Raw genomic sequence first — 20,868 nt, forward strand, 5'->3', positions numbered from 1 at the left:
CTTCAAAAAAAGCTCTTCTTAGGGCTGCTTGGAGCAGCCCCTCTGTTATGTGCCTGCTTACTGCAGCACAAACTACAAAACTGAGCTCCTGTGCAGGGAGGCGGGGTTATAGAGGAGGCGGCACTGTGCATTCTGGGAACAGTCAAAGCTTTGAGCCTTTTGGTGCCTCGGATCAAGATCCTACTCTACACCCCAATGTCTATCCTTGTGGAGCCCAGTGTACCCCGCAGCAGAAATAAAGTTTGTGTACATTCACACAATTCATTTATGTTTCATATACACCTTATACACACAGCCTGAAGGTCATTTAATACAATATTTTTAATTATTTTGTGTATTAAACAAAGTTTGTGTACATTGAGCTACAGAAAACAAAGGTTTCACTAGCTTAGTCTCACTCAAAAAATGCAGTATTTCGGAATATTTGGATAAGGGATACTCAACCTGTATTCACCTGGATTTTGGGGTGAAGCTTTTTTTTTTTTTTTTTTTTGTGAAAAAGTGATTTTCCTGCCAGTCACAGTATCTCTACAGCATGAAGGGCATCATAGCTGGGGGCTTTGTCTTGTAAAGTTTTCTTATTTTTATTATTATAGACAGTTTCTTTGCACTAATTCTTTCCTCTCATCTTACGGTGGTGTCAAGATTCCTCTTAAACCAGGATACTGTGATCCCATCTTTGTGCTAAATTTAATGTGTAATAAGGAGGATTTCTTTACATAGTAAAAGTCATTGGGGCACTCCAAATCTTTGTCTAGAGAAATCTGGAGATTCATTTGACTTGTGATTCTTTTATTTTTTTTTACGATACCCACGAGAGACTGACCTGCATCAATGCAACGACTGCTCAGTATGTTACTTCTTTTGTTTAATACAGTTACCTTGGGACAGGTTACATGCCTTATTGTTGATAGTGTAAAGGTGCATTGTACTCAGTTTATGACCTGCTATCCGCAATGCATGGCGCCTTGGCTAAACACCACCGATGGGAAGCTACCTTGACCCCTGATTCATATATTTACTTCTTCAATGTCAATGTTGTTGAAATGGCGACATTTAACATTTCAGTTCCTGCAAAAATTCAACATGTTCACAATGTCAACATGTGAAATGTCGACATTCTGCACGGACCGGCAGCGGAGGGTTAAGGCAGGCTGCGGCAGGGAAGGGTTAGGCACTAATGCAAAGGTTAGGGTTAGTAATACTGACTGCCAGAAGTTGTACAGGATCTGCTGAGTCACTGCTGAATTTGAAGACGCGCTGGAGCTACCGGTCCCGCAGTATCAGGTAAGTCAACAATTGACCACCAGGGATGTTTAACAGTCTGATAATTTAGTAAATGTTGACATGTAGAACGTCGGTATGGTCAATGTCGAAATGCCAAGTATGTTGACATTATGACCATGTCAACAAAATATACCACACCCTATCTAGGTACAGAATTCAAACACTTTTTTTTCTTTTAGTACAATCCCCAAGTACCTGCATAATCATAATGAGGTAACCCAGGATCTTGATATATACCACAGAATGCAGCTCATTTGCAAATAAACAGCACTTAGCGTGTGCAAATCACGTGTAAGGCAAAAAATTATGAGGAAAGGGGGGAGATAAGAGTTCGAATAGCAGCAAAAGGAAACATAAAAAGAAAAAAAATATATATATTTTTTTTTATTTACACTTAAATCAACACTTTACAGATAATCCACTTTGGAATGGTGTGCAAACTTAAAAACAGTAATTGGGGTTGCCCATACAAGTAGTGATGCAAAACAAAGCAATAACAAACATTGTGATTATAGAAAAGACAGAGTTATGGCTGGACAAGCACATAAATGACCAGATGCGTACACCACAACGTGTACACAAATGTACATGCATTTTACTGCTGTTTCTTTGGGAAATTTGGGGGCGTGGGGGGGGGGGGGGGGGGGGGAGGTGTATGAAAATCACTCAACATAGGATTTTCTGGAAAGTAATGTAATAATGCTCCGCCGAGGCATTTCATTATCCACATATTCTGCAAAGCTTGATCTTTAAGTCTGAAGTCTACAGAAATTTCATATTAATATCCATAACCACTTTTTTTTCGGATATGTATGTAAAATGTTTTAAAATGTATAATAGGTCAGAAAAACAACCAACATCGAATATGGTAACTTGTTGTATGTGGAACGCTTAAGAATACTGGAGTTGCCGATAGTAACCAAAGGTTTGTTTACATTTTCTAATCTGTATTACTCGTAGAAAAAGGATAGCTATATATAATAGGTCTATTTACAGACTGGCCTCTAGTGTTAAAAACAAAATTAGACCGTTTGCTAAAGGAGAAATCGTAAGTGGGAAAGCAGACCACAGCCATCAACTATGGAGCAAAATGTAACAACAGAAATGTACCAATTCCTTCAGCTGCCTTTCTATATTTAATGTAGTTATGCGACGCTGTATGGCTCATTTACCATTTCAAACATGCTCATGTTTATACACAAATATTGCCATAGCATCACAGGCATTCAGCACAGTGACATCTAATTCACTAAAAGTCATTCTTATTTGCATTCCACAGAGTTAGACAGGAAACTTTGTTAACCATCACCAGGATAGTTTGCAGAAAAACAAAGTCTCATTATCATATCCTCTTGTCAAATGCCTCAAGTTATGAAACTTTGACATATGTAGCTGTGGACACAGCATCAGTACCAAAACATAAATAGTACCAAGAAGTATTCATGCAAACGGGAAAAAAATGGTATAGGAGGAGCCCGCTCATTCCTAGGATTAGGGTGCGACATAACGTCAGTGCAGATAGTGATACAGATACGCATGTCATTGTAGGTGACTTCACAGGCAGCAGAAGTCATGACCTCTTTCCCAGCCTTGATGATTAGTATCAGTGGGCTGTAGACTTCCCATTCGGACACCAGTGTGTTTCAGGGTACAAAAGACAATGAACAGACTTAAATCTATAGGAAAGAGGAGAGAGATTAGTTGAATGAATTTACAGAGTGAGTGCATTTTCTTTGCGAGAAAAGAGACTGACCTAGTAGGATCTTGTTCTAGGCTAAAAGACCCTGCAACTCGCACAACATTTCGTCTGTTTACGGGACCACCATAACTCAGCGTTACCTGGATAAGGGAGAAGTGACCAATTAAAACATAGCTACTTTCTTTAATATTAGAGGCTACCTATTTGTGGCTTAACCGGTAAGAATACAAGATGGAGATAAACCAGAATAACAGCAGGTAGGAAACCCCCAAGGCTCTACTTGATTACCACAGAATCAATACAGAGTAATATTCAGATTAATCTGCTGTAATCTCTCACTAGCAATGCATATAAAAGAAGAAAAGTTAAAGAAGAAAAAAACCTGCTATTTAAAATTGCCCGGTGTTGGTAATTAGCCGTGGGATCGTTTGTAAAAGACTCGGGAATGCTATTTACTGGGGCTTGTAAGAGTTATGGATTAGATATAGTGAAAGTTTTTGCCATAAACCCTTTGCATGTTTCATGTCCTAGTAAGGGTGGTCATTCCGAGTTGATCGCTAGCTGCAGTTGTTCGCAGCGCAGCGTTCAGGCTAAAAAACGGCTGTTCTGCGCATGCGTATGCGGCGCAATGCGCACACGCATTGTACGATCACAACGAACAATGTAGTTTTGCACAGGGTCTAGCTAAGCATTTCAGTCACACTGGTGGTCGCAGTGTGATTGACATGAAGTGGGCGTTTCTGGGTGTCAACTGACTGTTTTCAGGGAGTGTTCGGAAAAACGCAGGCGTGGCAGGGCGAACGCAGGGCGTGTTTGTGACGTCAGAACAGGAACTGAATAGTCTGAAGTGATCGCAAGCGCTGAGTAGGTTTTGAGCTACTCAAACTGCACAAAAACAACAACTTTGTAGGCGCTCTGCGATCCATTCGTTCTCACTTCTCCTAAGCTAAAATACACTCCCAGTGGGCGGCGGCGGCATAGCGTTTGTACGGCTGCTAAAAACTGCTAGCGAGCGAACTCGGAATGACCACCAAGGTCAACATGAATGACTACATACAAAGTAAGTGAAGACATTAGTCAAGGAACCAGGATTATGGTTTCTAAAATAAGAGCTATGAGAGAACTTGAAAGTCTCAGAGTACTTACCTGCTGCAGCAAAGCATTCTGCGGGAGTCTCTGCAGGTTTTCTAGGTGTGAATGGAAGAGATTACTGTGCTGCATTTTTACTTCCAGCATTCCTTCAATAATGTACCCTATGGTGCAGTCATCAGGGAGCCGAACCTTCTCCGCTGTGCTAATGAAGTTCCCCATACTAAAAGGCAAAGGAAAGGCTTGGGCTGCCATTCTCAGACCACAGGAACTAAACATGATGACATGACCAAACCACTCACCTAGCCCATGGACTCATCTTCAGAGCAAGTCCTCGGCTGATACAGAAGCCAGCACCACCAGTTGCAAACCAGAACTTTAAGGATGCCTTAATACCAAAACATAGGAAAACATAATGTTTTTGCCATAGCAAATCACAACTTATTAGGACCATTGCATAGAAATGTATCCATAGGCTGGTCTAGGAGCTCAGCATTGGAACATGACAACCAAAGGTTAACTTTTCTTCATCCACAATAGAAAGCATTGGGCATATATTTGCTCATATTAGGAAACAGCAATATTCCAAACTGCCCAATATTTTAAAGGGGCAAACATTTAAAAGGCAAAACCAAGTTGTTTTGCCTTTTAAATGATTGCTCCTTTAAAACAAATGGCACTCGCAGGGAACTCATAGGCTATTACATTTACCCACAATCTTGCAACATGAAAATATCATTCTAGAAAACAAACAAGTGGTATGTACAGATGGTGTAATGGTTAGCATTACAGCTTCACAGCACTAGGGTCATGGGTTCAATTTCCACCATGGCCCTAACTGTGTGGAGTTTGTATATTCTCCCCGTACTTGCATGGTTTTAATCCGGTTACTATGGTTTCCTCCCACAATCCAAAAATATACTGGTAGGTTAATTGGATCCCAACAAAATAGCGTGAATGTGTGTCCATGTGGTAGAGAATATAGATTGTAAGCTCCACTGGGGCAGGGACTGATGTGAATGACCAAATATTCTCTGTAAAGCGCTGCAAAATAACTGGTAATAAAATAAGAATTTACTTACCGATAATTCTATTTCTCATAGTCCGTAGTGGATGCTGGGGACTCCGAAAGGACCATGGGGAATAGCGGCTCCGCAGGAGACTGGGCACAAAGTAAAAGCTTTAGGACTAGCTGGTGTGCACTGGCTCCTCCCCCTATGACCCTCCTCCAAGCCTCAGTTAGGATACTGTGCCCGGACGAGCGTACACAATAAGGAAGGATTTTGAATCCCGGGTAAGACTCATTACCAGCCACACCAATCACACCGTACAACTTGTGATCTGAACCCAGTTAACAGCATGATAACAGAAGGAGCCTCTGAAAAGATGGCTCACAACAACAATAACCCGATTTTTGTAACAATAACTATGTACAAGTTATGCAGACAATCCGCACTTGGGATGGGCGCCCAGCATCCACTACGGACTATGAGAAATAGAATTATCGGTAAGTAAATTCTTATTTTCTCTAACGTCCTAGTGGATGCTGGGGACTCCGAAAGGACCATGGGGATTATACCAAAGCTCCCAAACGGGCGGGAGAGTGCGGATGACTCTGCAGCACCGAATGAGAGAACTCCAGGTCCTCCTCAGCCAGGGTATCAAATTTGTAGAATTTAGCAAACGTGTTTGCCCCTGACCAAGTAGCTGCTCGGCAAAGTTGTAAAGCCGAGACCCCTCGGGCAGCCGCCCAAGATGAGCCCACTTTCCGTGTGGAATGGGCTTTTATAGATTTTGGCTGTGGCAGGCCTGCCACAGAATGTGCAAGCTGAATTGTACTACAAATCCAACGAGCAATCGTCTGCTTAGAAGCAGGAGCACCCAGCTTGTTGGGTGCATACAGGATAAACAGCGAGTCAGATTTTCTGACTCCAGCCGTCCTGGAAACATATTTTCAGGGCCCTGACTACGTCCAGCAACTTGGAATCCTCCAAGTCCCTAGTAGCCGCAGGCACCACGATAGGTTGGTTTAAGTGAAATGCTGAAACCACCTTAGGGAGAAATTGAGGACGAGTCCTGAATTCTGCCCTGTCCGTATGAAAAATTAGGTAAGGGCTTTTATAGGATAAAGCCGCCAATTCTGATACACGCCTGGCTGAAGCCAGGGCTAACAGCATTATCACTTTCCAAGTGAGATACTTCAAGTCCACAGTGGTGAGTGGTTCAAACCAATGTGATTTTAGGAATCCCAACACTACATTGAGATCCCAAGGTGCCACTGGAGGCACAAAAGGAGGCTGTATATGCAGTACTCCCTTGACAAACGTCTGAACTTCAGGTACAGAAGCTAGTTCTTTTTGGAAGAATATCGACAGGGCCGAAATTTGAACCTTAATGGACCCTAATTTGAGGCCCATAGACAGTCCTGTTTGCAGGAAATGCAGGAATCGACCCAGTTGAAATTCCTCCGTAGGGGCCTTCCTGGCCTCGCACCACGCAACATATTTACGCCAAATACGGTGATAATGTTGTACGGTTACATCCTTCCTGGCTTTGATCAGGGTAGGGATGACTTCATCCGGAATGCCTTTTTCCTTCAGGATCCGGCGTTCAACCGCCAAGCCGCGGTAAGTCTTGGAACAGACATGGTCCCTGCTGGAGCAGGTCCTGTCTTAGAGGTAGAGGCCACGGGTCTTCCGTGAGCATCTCTTGAATTTCCGGGTACCAAGTCCTTCTTGGCCAATCCGGAGCCACGAGTATAGTCTTTACTCCTCTCCTTCTTATGATTCTCAGTACTTTTGGTATGAGAGGAAGAGGAGGGAACACATACACTGACCGGTACACCCACGGTGTTACCAGAGCGTCCACAGCTATTGCCTGAGGGTCCCTTGACCTGGAACAATATCTGTCCAGTTTTTTGTTGAGGCGAGACGCCATCATGTCCACCTTTGGTTTTTCCCAACGGTTTACAATCATGTGGAAGACTTCCGGGTGAAGTCCCCACTCCCCCGGGTGAAGATCGTGTCTGCTGAGGAAGTCTGCTTCCCAGTTGTCCACTCCCGGAATGAACACTGCTGACAGTGCTATAACATGATTTTCCGCCCAGCGAATAATCCTTGCCACTTCCGTCATTGCCCTCCTGCTTCTTGTGCCGCCCTGTCTGTTTACGTGGGCGACTGCCGTGATGTTGTCCGACTGGATCAATACTGGCTGACCCTGAAGCAGAGGCCTTGCCTGACTTAGGGCATTGTAAATGGCCCTTAGTTCCAGGATATTTATGTGAAGTGACGTTTCCATGCTTGACCACAAGCCCTGGAAATTTTTTCCCTGTGTGACTGCTCCCCAGCCTCTCAGGCTGGCATCCGTGGTCACCAGGACCCAATCCTGAATGCCGAATCTGCGGCCCTCTAGGAGATGAGCACTCTGTAACCACCACAGGAGAGACACCCTTGTCCTTGGAGACAGGGTTATCCGCTGATGCATTTGAAGATGCGATCCGGACCATTTGTCTAGCAGATCCAACTGAAAAGTTCTTGCGTGGAATCTGCCGAATGGAATCGCTTCGTAAGAAGCCACCATCTTTCCCAGGACCCTTGTGCACTGATGCACTGACACCTGGCCTGGTCTTAGGAGTTTCCTGACTAGGTCAGATAACTCCCTGGCTTTCTCTTCCGGGAGAAACACCTTTTTCTGTACTGTGTCCAGAATCATCCCTAGGAACAGCAGACGTGTCGTCGGAATCAGCTGCGATTTTGGAATATTTAGAATCCATCCGTGCTGTCGTAGTACTATTTGCGATAGTGCTACTCCGACCTCTAACTGTTCTCTGGACCGTGCCCTTATCAGGAGATCGTCCAAGTAAGGGATAATTAAGACGCCTTTTCTTCGAAGAAGAATCATCATTTCGGCCATTACCTTGGTAAAGACCCGGGGTGCCGTGGACAATCCAAACGGCAGCGTCTGAAACGGATAGTGACAGTTCTGTACCACAAACCTGAGGTACCCTTGGTGAGAAGGGCAAATTGGGACATGGAGGTAAGCATCCTTGATGTCCAGAGACACCATGTAGTCCCCTTCTTCCAGGTTCGCTATCACAGCTCTGAGTGACTCCATCTTGAACTTGAACCTTTTTATGTAAGTGTTCAAGGTTTTCAGATTTAAAATGGGTCTCACCGAGCCGTCCGGCTTCGGTACCACAAACAGCGTGGAGTAATACCCCTTTCCCTGTTGTAGGAGGGGTACCTTGATTATCACTTGCTGGGAATACAGCTTGTGAATGGCTTCCAATACCGCCTCCCTGTCGGGGGTAGACGTTGGTAAAGCAGACTTCAAGAACCGGCGAGGGGGAGACGTCTCGAATTCCAATTTGTACCCCTGAGATACTACCTGCAGGATCCAGGGGTCCACTTGCGAGTGAGCCCACTGCGCGCTGAAATTCTTGAGACGGGCCCCCACCGTGCCTGAGTCCGCTTGTAAGGCCCCAGCGTCATGCTGAGGACTTGGCAGAAGCGGGGGAGGGCTTCTGGTCGTGGGAAGAAGCTGTCTGTTGTAGTCTTTTTCCCCTTCCTCTGCCCCGGGGCAGATATGAGTGGCCTTTTGCCCGCTTGCCCTTATGGGGACGAAAGGACTGAGCCTGAAAAGGCGGTATCTTTTTCTGCTGCGAGGTGACTTGGGGTAAAAAGGTGGATTTCCCAGCCGTTGCCGTGGCCACCAGGTCCGATAGACCGCCCCCAAATAACTCCTCCCCTTTATACGGCAATACTTCCATATGCCGTTTGGAATCCGCATCCCCTGACCACTGTCGCGTCCATAATCCTCTTCTGGCAGAAATGGACATCGCACTTACTCTTGATGCCAGAGTGCAAATGTCTCTCTGTGCATCTCGCATATATAGGAATGCATCCTTTAAATGCTCTATAGTCAATAATATATTGTCCCTGTCCAGGGTATCAATATTTTCAGTCAGGGAATCCGACCAAGCCACCCCAGCACTGCACATCCAGGCTGAGGCGATTGCTGGTCGCAGTATAACACCAGTATGTGTGTATATACTTTTAAGGATATTTTCCAGCCTCCTATCTGCTGGCTCCTTAAGGGCGGCCGTTTCTGGAGACGGTAACGCCACTTGTTTTGATAAGCGTGTGAGCGCCTTATCCACCCTAGGGGGTGTTTCCCAACGAGCCCTAACCTCTGGTGGGAAGGGATATAGTGCCAATAATTTTTTAGAAATTAGCAGTTTTCTGTCGGGGGTAACCCACGCTTCATCACACACTTCATTCAATTCATCCGATTCAGGAAAAACTACGGGTAGTTTTTTCACACCCCACATAATACCCCTTTTTGTGGTACTTGCAGTATCAGAGATGTGCAAAACCTCCTTCATTGCCGTGATCATGTAACGTGTGGCCCTACTGGAAAATACGTTTGTTTCTTCACCGTCGACACTGGAGTCAGTGTCTGTGTCCGTGTCGACCCACTGAGGTAATGGGCGTTTACTAGCCCCTGACGGTGTTTGAGACGCCTGGACAGGCACTAACTGAGCTGCCGGCTGTCTCATGTCGTCAACAGTTTTCTGTAACGTGCCGACACTGTCACGTAATTCCTTAATTACGGCCATCCATTCAGGTGTCGACTCCCTAGGGGGTGACATCACCATTATAGGCAATTGCTCCGCCTCCACATCATTTTCCTCCTCATACATGTCGACACACACGTACCGACACCCAGCACACACACAGGGAATGCTCTGATAGAGGACAGGACCCACTTAGCCCTTTGGGGAGACAGAGGGAGAGTTTGCCAGCACACACCAGAGCGCTATATATGTATAGGGACAACCTTACAATAAGTGTCTATCCCTTATAGCTGCTTATATCTGTTATTTTGCCAAATAAGTGCCCCCCTCTCTTTTTTACCCTGTTTCTGTAGTTGCAGGATGCAGGGGAGATTCTGGGAGCCTTCCTACCAGCGGAGCTGTGTGGGAAAAATGGCGCTGTGTGCTGAGGAGATAGGCCCCGCCCCCTTCACGGCGGGCTCTTCTCCCGCTTTTTTCTGGAAAACTGGCAGGGGTTAAATACATCCATATAGCCCAGGAGCTATATGTGATGTATTTTTCGCCAACTAAGGTAAATTCATTGCTTCCCAGGACGCCCCCCCCCAGCGTCCTGCACCCTCAGTGACCGGAGTGTGAAGTGTGCTGAGAGCAATGGCGCACAGCTGCAGTGCTGTGCGCTACCTTATGAAGACAGGAAAGTCTTCTGCCGCCGATTTATGGACCTCTTCTTGCTTCAGCATCTGTAAGGGGGCCGGCGGCGCGGCTCCGGGACCCATCCATGGCTGGGCCTGTGATCGTCCCTCTGGAGCGAATGTCCAGTAGCCTAAGAAACCCAATCCACTCTGCACGCAGGTGAGTTCGTTTCTCTCCCCTTAGTCCCTCGATGCAGTGAGCCTGTTGCCAGCAGGTCTCACTGAAAATAAAAAACCTATTTAAACTTTTACTCTAAGCAGCTCAGGAGAGCCACCTAGCATGCACCCTTCTCGTTCGGGCACAAAATCTAACTGAGGCTTGGAGGAGGGTCATAGGGGGAGGAGCCAGTGCACACCAGCTAGTCCTAAAGCTTTTACTTTGTGCCCAGTCTCCTGCGGAGCCGCTATTCCCCATGGTCCTTTCTGAGTCCCCAGCATCCACTAGGACGTTAGAGAAATAATGTATATTTCATACAGAGGAGGATCAGGTACCAACGTAACACTGTTTTCTTGTACCAGTCCGAGTGATTTTTAGGGACCATGCTCTTTCTCCAAAACCATCATGTGACCTCCTGCTCTATATTGTAACAGTACTCACATCTTTACAGAGGTCATATTCTGGTGTCACATACAGCCTTGTCCTCACCAACACAATATCACACAATCATTGCTCTCCTCTCTAGCGGCTACAACCTTTCCAATGATCTGATTGGCTACAGGTCCTTCCATCATTGCCCCTTTCAAAATGGAGGACATTCCAAACGAGCAAGAGATGAAGAGTTAACACAGCAAGAAGCTCAGTTCCAGCGAAAAGTAGGTTTAAAAATTATGACAGTGCCTTTATTATTAACATGACAAAAGGAAAAGAACAATGGATTAGTTATATTTCTGGACAAAGAACCAAAATATCTTCCTCCACAAAGGAGTGATGCATAATTTTTTACTTTACACCACCACACAGTATATAGTAACTGTACAGGGCACCTACGTGTCTCGACGAAATATATATGGGAGGTCGGCGGCAGTCGGGATGCTGGCAGTCAGAAGACCGACCGCAGCATACAGATGTTCAGAATCCCGACAGGGGTGCGGTAAGTATACTAGCAGTCTCCCCGATACCTCCTGAACTCTCCCTACCCGACGCCAAACTGCATCCCATCTCAACATTTATTTTCTTGCTGGGCAAACAAACTTGCTATTTTTCCCCATTTGCCAGTGTATCTTATACTTAAATGTAAAGCAAAGTCCGTCCCACTCACCGAACCATCTCCTTTAACTCTATCCAGTGTTTCCACAGGATGATCTAGACTGGGCCTTCCCACATAGATGTCTGCATTGTGTGGGAATACAGACAATAGGTCCAGTAGGTTGCGTACATTCAAATAATTGTCATCATCCAAATGACAGAACCACCTGTAATAATACAGTAACCAAAAGCAGAGGATTAATATTACTTACAACAATGGTTTTGTGTAAATAAATACACTGGTCTTTGTTAAAGATTAAGCCCACTAACAATTGAAAATCTAGTCAGGAGATTATTGCAATATTTTATACAAAATTAACATGGTGCTCAGACTATCCAATGGGTCCATCCTCTCAGTGAAGTCATGCACACACCTACAGTACACTCTCTCCTGTGTGCTCCAGGTGGCAGCATATTGTTAGTGTACAAGATACTGCCAGTCTGTTAAAAAGATCAAGGGATATATTTACTGAAAGTTGATTTGGGTCGAAGTTGATAGATTTTTGGTCAATGTTGGGTTTCAGGGTCTAAGGGGTATATCCAATTGAGGTCGAAAACTGCAGTCTGTCGAAAAGGCGGCAGTTTGACTTTTTTTGGTCGAATCCAGATTCGACATATTCAATATTTTGCCATTTTTTTCGACAAGTCGATAAATTCGAGTTGTCGAAAAGCACGTGGATCGGCGGAATAGCGCTGATGTCCTCTGGCTGCCGCGGCTGTCGCCCCGCGGCTTGCCCCCCCCTCTCCTCCTCTGGGTCCCATCTAAATTCGACTTGAAAAAGTCGACTTTTAGATGGGATTGAATAGGGGTTGTCGGATCCATTCCGACAAATACATGTCGGAATGGATCCGACTTTAATTGAATATACCCCTAAATCACACAATTACTAACAGACTATTTTTTATGTTTTATAAAAAAAAAAAAAAACGCAGATCCACATCAATTTTTAGTAAATGTACCCCTAAATTGCACCTTTACCAACAGATGATTTTTTACATATTTCTTTTAAAAGGATGTCAAAAATCATCTGTTAGTAAGTGCAAGATTTGGACCCTGAAACACAATTTATCCCCCCCAAAAAAGACCCAACATCGATCAAACACAAGAGAGTTATGGTAGACTTACCATTGTTAACTCTGTTTCTCTGAGGTCCACAGATCCACGATGGGTTGTAGGTGGTGTCAGAGGATCGGGCACCAAACAGTTAAACTTTTTGGGCTTCCAGCCTCCCTATAACCCCACCTCCTAGCCCAGGAAACTCAGTTTGTCACACAGCCCAAGGCAGGAGCAGCATTAGAGCGAGAAGGAAGACCTATTCAAGAGAGAAGAAGAAAACACACACAAACACACAAACACACACACACACACACACACACACACACACACACACACACACACACACACACAGTGTTAGGGGTGTGCGGCGTGCTGCAGGTGCGACAGCCAAGGCGCAGTGCCCCGCTGAACAAACAGCCCCTCAGGACGGTGGTCCTGCAGCAGGGAAGCGGCTCTGCACCTTGCAAGGCCGGTGACTGCCCCCATCCCACTAACTCCCACGGTGAAGGTATGCTGTTGCCCGGTATACCGAAAAAAATAAGAATTTACTTACCGATAATTCTATTTCTCATAGTCCGTAGTGGATGCTGGGAACTCCGTAAGGACCATGGGGAATAGCGGCTCCGCAGGAGACTGGGCACAAAAGTAAAAGCTTGATGACTAGCTGGTGTGCACTGGCTCCTCCCCCTATGACCCTCCTCCAAGCCTCAGTTAGGATACTGTGCCCTGACGAGCGTACATAATAAGGAAGGATCTTGAATCCCGGGTAAGACTCATACCAGCCACACCAATCACACCGTACAACTTGTGATCTGAACCCAGTTAACAGTATGATAAACGTAGGAGCCTCTGAAAAGATGGCTCACAACAATAAACAACCCGATTTTTGTAACAATAACTATATACAAGTATTGCAGACAATCCGCACTTGGGATGGGCGCCCAGCATCCACTACGGACTATGAGAAATAGAATTATCGGTAAGTAAATTCTTATTTTCTCTGACGTCCTAGTGGATGCTGGGAACTCCGTAAGGACCATGGGGATTATACCAAAGCTCCCAAACGGGTGGATGACTCTGCAGCACCGAATGAGAGAACTCCAGGTCCTCCTCAGCCAGGGTATCGAATTTGTAAAATTTAGCAAACGTGTTTGCCCCTGACCAAGTAGCTGCTCGGCAAAGTTGTAAAGCCGAGACCCCTCGGGCAGCCGCCCAAGATGAGCCCACCTTCCTTGTGGAATGGGCTTTTACAGATTTTGGCTGTGGCAGGCCTGCCACAGAATGTGCAAGCTGAATCGTACTACAAATCCAACGAGCAATCGTCTGCTTAGAAGCAGGAGCACCCAGCTTGTTGGGTGCATACAGGATAAACAGCGAGTCAGATTTTCTGACTCCAGCCGTCCAGGAAACATATATTTTCAGGGCCCCGACTACGTCCAGCAACTTGGAGTCCTCCAAGTCCCTAGTAGCCGCAGGCACCACAATAGGCTGGTTCATGTGAAACGCTGAAACCACCTTAGGGAGAAATTGAGGGCGAGTCCTCAGTTCTGCCCTGTCTGAATGAAAAATTAGGTAAGGGCTTTTATATGATAAAGCCGCCAATTCTGAGACACGCCTGGCTGAAGCCAGGGCTAACAGCATGACCACTTTCCATGTGAGATATTTTAATTCCACAGTGGTGAGTGGTTCAAACCAATGTGACTTTAGGAGACTCAACACTACATTGAGATCCCAAGGTGCCACTGGAGGCACAAAAGGAGGCTGTATATGCAGTACCCCTTTGACAAACGTCTGAACTTCAGGCACTGAAGCCAGTTCTTTTTGGAAGAATATTGACAGGGCCGAAATTTGAACCTTAATGGACCCTAATTTTAGGCCCATAGATAGTCCTGTTTGCAGGAAATGCAGGAAACGACCCAGTTGAAATTCCTCTGTAGGGGCCTTCTTGGCCTCACACCACGCAACATATTTTCGCCAAATGCGGTGATAATGTTTCGCGTTTACATCCTTCCTGGCCTTGATCAGGGTAGGGATGACTTCATCTGGAATGCCTTTTTCCTTCAGGATCCGGCGTTCAACCTCCATGCCGTCAAACGCAGCCGCGGAAAGTCTTGGAACAGACAAGGTCCCTGCTGGAGCAGGTCCTTTCTTAGAGGTAGAGGCCACGGGTCCTCCGTGAGCATCTCTTGGAGTTCCGGGTACCAAGTCCTCCTTGGCCAATCCGGAGCCACGAGTATAGTTCTTACTCCTCTCCTTCTTATGATTCTCAATACTTTGGGTATGAGAGGCAGAGGAGGGAACACATACACTGACTGGTACACCCACGGTGTTACCAGAGCGTCCACCGCTATCGCCTGAGGGTCCCTTGACCTGGCGCAATATCTGTCTAGTTTCTTGTTGAGACGAGACGCCATCATGTCCACCTTTGGTTTTTCCCAACGGTTTACAATCACGTGGAAGACTTCTGGGTGAAGTCCCCACTCCCCCGGGTGGAGGTCGTGTCTGCTGAGGAAGTCTGCTTCCCAGTTGTCCACTCCCGGAATGAACACCGCTGACAGTGCTGTCACATAATTTTCCGCCCAGTGAAGAATTCTTGCAGCTTCTGCCATTGCCCTCCTGCTTCTTGTGCCGCCCTGTCTGTTTACGTGGGCGACTGCCGTGATGTTGTCCGATTGGATCAATACCGACTGACCCTGAAGCAGAGGCCTTGCTTGACTTAGGGCATTGTAAATTGCCCTTAGTTCCAGGATATTTATGTGAAGAGACGTTTCCATGCTTGACCACAAGCCCTGGAAATTTCTTCCCTGTGTGACTGCTCCCCAGCCTCTCAGGCTGGCATCCGTGGTCACCAGAATCCAGTCCAGAATGCCGAATCTGCGGCCCTCTAGAAGATGAGCACTCTGCAACCACCACAGGAGAGACACCCTTGTCCTTGGAGATAGGGTTATCCGCTGATGCATCTGAAGATGCGATCCGGACCATTTGTCCAGCAGATCCCACTGAAAAGTTCTTGCATGGAATCTTCCGAATGGAATCGCTTCGTAAGAAGCCACCATCTTTCCCAGGACCCTTGTGCATTGATGCACTGACACTTGTCCTGGTTTCAGGAGGTTCCTGACTAGCTCGGATAACTCCCTGGCCTTCTCCTCCGGGAGAAACACCTTTTTCTGGACTGTGTCCAGAATCATCCCTAGGAACAGTAGACGTGTTGTTGGAATCAGCTGCGATTTTGGAATATTTAGAATCCACCCGTGCTGACGTAGCACTACCTGAGATAGTGCTACTCCGACCTCTAACTGTTCCCTGGACCTTGCCCTTATCAGGAGATCGTCCAAGTAAGGGATAATTAAGACGCCTTTTCTTCGAAGAAGAATCATCATTTCGGCCATTACCTTGGTAAAGACCCGTGGTGCCGTGGACAATCCAAACGGCAGCGTCTGAAACTGATAATGACAGTTTTGTACCACAAACCTGAGGTACCCTTGGTGAGAAGGGTAGATTGGGACATGGAGATAAGCATCTTTGATGTCCAGAGACACCATATAGTCCCCTTCTTCCAGGTTCGCTATCACTGCTCTGAGTGACTCCATCTTGAATTTGAACCTTTTTATGTAAGTGTTCAATGATTTCAGATTTAAAATCGGTCTCACCGAGCCGTCCGGCTTCGGTACCACAAACAGCGTGGAGTAATACCCCTTTCCCTGTTGTAGGAGGGGTACCTTGATTATCACCTGCTGGGAATACAGCTTGTGAATAGCTTCCAGTACTGCCTCCCTGTCGGAGGGAGACGTTGGTAGAGCAGACTTCAGGAACCGGCGAGGGGGAGACGTCTCGAATTCCAATTTGTACCCATGTGATACTACCTGCAGGATCCAGGGGTCCACTTGCGAGTGAGCCCACTGCGCGTTGAAATTTTTGAGACGGGCCCCCACAGTGCCTGAGTCCGCTTGTAAAGCCCCAGCGTCATGCTGAAGACTTGGCAGAAGCAGGGGAGGGCTTCTGATCCTGGGAAGAGGCTGCCTGCTGCAGTCTTTTTCCCCTTCCTCTGCCCCGGGGCAGAAATGAGTGGCCTTTTGCCCGCTTGCCCTTATGGGGACGAAAGGACTGAGTTTGAAAAGACGGTGTCTTTTTCTGCTGAGAGGTGACCTGGGGTAAAAAGGTGGATTTCCCAGCCGTCGCCGTGGCCACCAGGTCCGATAGACCGACCCCAAATAACTCCTCCCCTTTATACGGCAAAACTTCCATATGCCGTTTGGAATCCGCATCACCTGACCACTGTCGTGTCCATAAACTTCTTCTGGCAGAAATGGACAGCGCACTTACTCTTGATGCCAGGGTGCAAATATCCCTCTGTGCATCTCGCATATATAGTAATGCATCCTTTAAATGCTCTATAGTCAATAATATACTGTCCCTATCCAGGGTATCAATATTTTCAGTCAGGGAATGACCAAGCCACTCCAGCGCTGCACATCCAGGCTGAGGCGATTGCTGGTCGTAGTATAACACCAGTATGTGTGTATATACCTTTTAGGATATTTTCCAGCTTTCTATCAGCTGGTTCCTTGAGGGCGGCCGTATCAGGAGACGGCAACGCCACTTGTTTTGATAAGCGTGTGAGCGCCTTATCTACCCTAGGGGGTGTTTCCCAACGCGCCCTAACCTCTGGCGGGGAAGGGTATAATGCCAATAATTTATTAGAAATCAGCAGTTTTTTATCGGGGGAAACCCACGCTTTGTCACACACCTCATTTAATTCATCTGATTCAGGAAAAACTATGGGTAGTTTTTTCACACCCCACATAATACCCCTTTTTGTGGTACTTGTAGTATCAGAAATGTTCAAAGCCTCCTTCATTGCCGTGATCATGTAACGTGTGGCCCTACTGGACATTACGTTTGTCTCGTCACCGTCGACGCTGGAGTCAGTATCCGTGTCTGGGTCTGTGTCGACCATCTGAGGTAACGGGCGCTTTAGAGCCCCTGACGGTGTTTGAGACGCCTGGACAGGCACTAACTGATTTGCCGGCTGTCTCATGTCGTCAACAGTTTTTTGCAAAGTGCTGACACTGTCACGTAATTCCTTCCATACGACCATCCAGTCAGGTGTCGACTCCCTAGGGGGTGACATCACTATTACAGGCAATTGCTCCGCCTCCACATAATTTTCCTCCTCATACATGTCGACACAATCGTACCGACACACAGCACACACACAGGGAATGCTCTGATAGAGGACAGGACCCCACGAGCCCTTTGGGGAGACAGAGGGAGAGTTTGCCAGCACACACCAGAGCGCTATATATATACAGGGATAACCTTATATAAGTGTTTCTCCCTTCTATAGCTGCTGTATTTGTATTATCTGCCAATTAGTGCCCCCCCTCTCTTGTTTTACCCTGATTCTGTAGCAGGACTGCAGGGGAGAGTCAGGGAGCCGTCCTTCCAGCGGAGCTGTGAGGGAAAATGGCGCTTGTGTGCTGAGGAGATAGGCTCCGCCCCCTTTTCGGCGGCCTTTTCTCCCGCTTTTTTTAGGAAAACTGGCAGGGGTTAAATGCATCCATATAGCCCAGGAGCTATATGTGATGCATTTCTTTAGCCATATAAGGTTTAAAACGTGTTTTATTGCGTCTCAGGGCGCTCCCCCCCAGCGCCCTGCACCCTCAGTGACCGGAGTGTGAAGTGTGCTGAGAGCAATGGCGCACAGCTGCAGTGCTGTGCGCTACCTTATTGAAGACAGGAACGTCTTCTGCCGCCGATTTTTCCGGACCTCTTCGCTCTTCTGGCTCTGTAAGGGGGCCGGCGGCGCGGCTCCGGGACCCATCCAAGCTGAGCCTGTGATCGTCCCTCTGGAGCTAATGTCCAGTAGCCAAGAAGCCCAATCCACTCTGCATGCAGGTGAGTTCGCTTCTTCTCCCCTTAGTCCCACGATGCAGTGAGCCTGTTGCCAGCAGGTCTCACTGAAAATAAAAAACCTATTTAAAAACTTTTACTCTAAGCAGCTCAGGAGAGCTACCTAGCATGCACCCTTCTCGGCCGGGCACAAAAATCTAACTGAGGCTTGGAGGAGGGTCATAGGGGGAGGAGCCAGTGCACACCAGCTAGTCATAAAGCTTTTACTTTTGTGCCCAGTCTCCTGCGGAGCCGCTATTCCCCATGGTCCTTACGGAGTTCCCAGCATCCACTAGGACGTCAGAGAAATAAAAGATTTAAATGAAATTGAAGAAAACTCTCTGGAGCTGTAGAGATGTGCACACTCTCCTGAGGGCGCTTTTTTGTAAACTGCCTGTGGGATGGGGCATAGAGGGGAGGAGCCAGCACACCCAATGAAGAAAATTTAAAGTGCACTGGCTCCTTTGGACCCCATCGTACTAGTTTCCCCCAATATCCTTTATGGATGCTAGAGAAATATATGGGATATGATGGAGTGATAGCGGATTGGCACCAAACAATCACAACCTTTCAGTCCTCCCAGGATTCAACGGGCCCATCCATATATCCCCGCCCACTGCCTCAGGCAAATCAGTTGGATTCCAAAGCAATTAGGCAAGAGCATCATGTAGAGCCCTATTCAGGCGAGAAGAACACACATGCACACCCTTCCGAACAAGGAAGAGGTTTAGTGAGTAGAAAGATCCTCAAATCAGGTGGGTCAGTGTGGGATCCCTGTGGACATAGGAGAAATACAGTTATCAACGGTAAGTTCTTACCAGAACGTATATTTCTCCGGCTGGGTCCACAGGTTATCCACAGGATAACAATGGGATTTCCCAAAGCAATTTTTAGTGGTGGGGATGCTCCTGATTGGACAGGAGAACCTTACGCCCAAATTCAGCGTCATGAGAGGCAAAAGTATCCAAGGCATAATGTCTAATGAATGTGTTAATGGAAGACCATGTGGCTGCCTTACATATCTGTTCTGCTGAAGCACCGTGTTGTACAGCCCATGAAGGACCTACCTTACGTGTAGAGTGAGCAGACACATTAGCCGGAACAGGGAGATCAGCTCGAGAATATGCTTCTGAAATCGTCATTGGAAGCTATCTTGTTAGCGTCTGTTTAGTAGCAGGCCATCCTCTCTTGTGAAATCCGTAGAGAATCTGTCTTTCTGATGGCACTGGTATGATCCACGTAGATCCTTAATGCCCGGACTACGTCCAGTGACGCTTCTCCCATAGAAAGTCCCGATACCTGAAAAGCCGGGACTACAATTACATGACAGCGCTCCTAAATCTGACACTCTTCTAGCTGATGCCATAGTTTGTAGAAAGAGAACTTTAGCTGTCAACCATTTAAGATAGACTTTATTAAGTGGTTCAAATGGAGCAACTTGAAGAGCTTTGAGAACTAAACTTAAGTCCCAAGGCACTGTAGGAGGAACAAAAGGCGGCTGAATGCGTAGCATTCCCTGGAAAAAAGAAGTATGCACATCCTGTATATTGCCAATTTTCTTTTGGAACCATACAGTTAATGCAGATACTTGCACTCTCAAGGAAGCCACCTTCAAACCCTTATACATTCCTGGTTGAAGGAAATCTAAGACCCTGGAAACTTGGAAAGATTTTGGGTCTATATTTCTTTCACTGCACCAATGAATATAGGCCTGCCATATTCTGTGATAAATGTGAGCTGAGGAGGGGGTTCCTTGCTCTGAGCATAGTTTGAATTACCTGTTGTAAGAATCATCTTGACTTCAGAATAGAGGTTTCAAGAGCCATGCAGTCAATGACAGTCAATCCAGATGCCTGTGATAACAAGGACCATGCATCAGTAGATCTGGACGCTGAGGGAGAAGAATTGGCGCATCCATCGACATCCCCTGCAGATCTATGTATCAGTGCCTTCTGGGCCAATCTGGAGCTATTAGAATCACGGCACCCTTTGCTTGTTTTATTTTCCTCACCACCCTGGGTAGCAGGATGATCGGAGGAAACAGATATGCCAGATGAAATTCCCATTTCACTGACAAGGCGTCCACAAAGATCGCTCCGGGATCCTTTATTCTTCACCCGTATGCTGGCACTTTGTTGTTCAGATGGGACGCCATGAGATCTCTCTCTGGCAAACCCCACTTGTCTACCAGAGTCTGAAATACTTCCGGGTGTAGATCCCATTTGCTTGCTTGAATGGTGTGTCGACTGAGAAAGTCTGCTTCCCAGTTTAGGACTCCTGCAACGAACACTGCGGACAATGCTGGAAGATGGAGTTCTGCCCACTTTCGTATGTGACTTACCTCCTTCATTG

At 46.7% G+C, this 20,868-nt stretch overlaps 1 protein-coding gene across 1 annotated transcript in view; it reads right to left on the reverse strand.

Moving 5' to 3' along the window:
- Nucleotides 1-1,656: 1,656 nt before the first annotated feature.
- The window catches only part of RFNG (RFNG O-fucosylpeptide 3-beta-N-acetylglucosaminyltransferase), a 40,642-nt gene continuing 21,430 nt past the window's right edge, over nt 1,657-20,868 (reverse strand). The window contains exons 5-9 of the mRNA XM_063961237.1: nt 11,581-11,734; nt 4,378-4,463; nt 4,133-4,298; nt 3,041-3,126; nt 1,657-2,963 (exon numbers count right to left, since the gene is read on the reverse strand). Coding sequence (XP_063817307.1) covers nt 2,891-2,963; nt 3,041-3,126; nt 4,133-4,298; nt 4,378-4,463; nt 11,581-11,734 — 565 coding nt within the window. The 3' untranslated portion in view covers nt 1,657-2,890. The remainder of the gene's footprint in view (nt 2,964-3,040; nt 3,127-4,132; nt 4,299-4,377; nt 4,464-11,580; nt 11,735-20,868) is intronic.

The sequence above is a fragment of the Pseudophryne corroboree genome, chromosome 3, assembly GCF_028390025.1.
Source record: "Pseudophryne corroboree isolate aPseCor3 chromosome 3, aPseCor3.hap2, whole genome shotgun sequence".
Lineage (NCBI taxonomy): Eukaryota > Metazoa > Chordata > Amphibia > Anura > Myobatrachidae > Pseudophryne > Pseudophryne corroboree.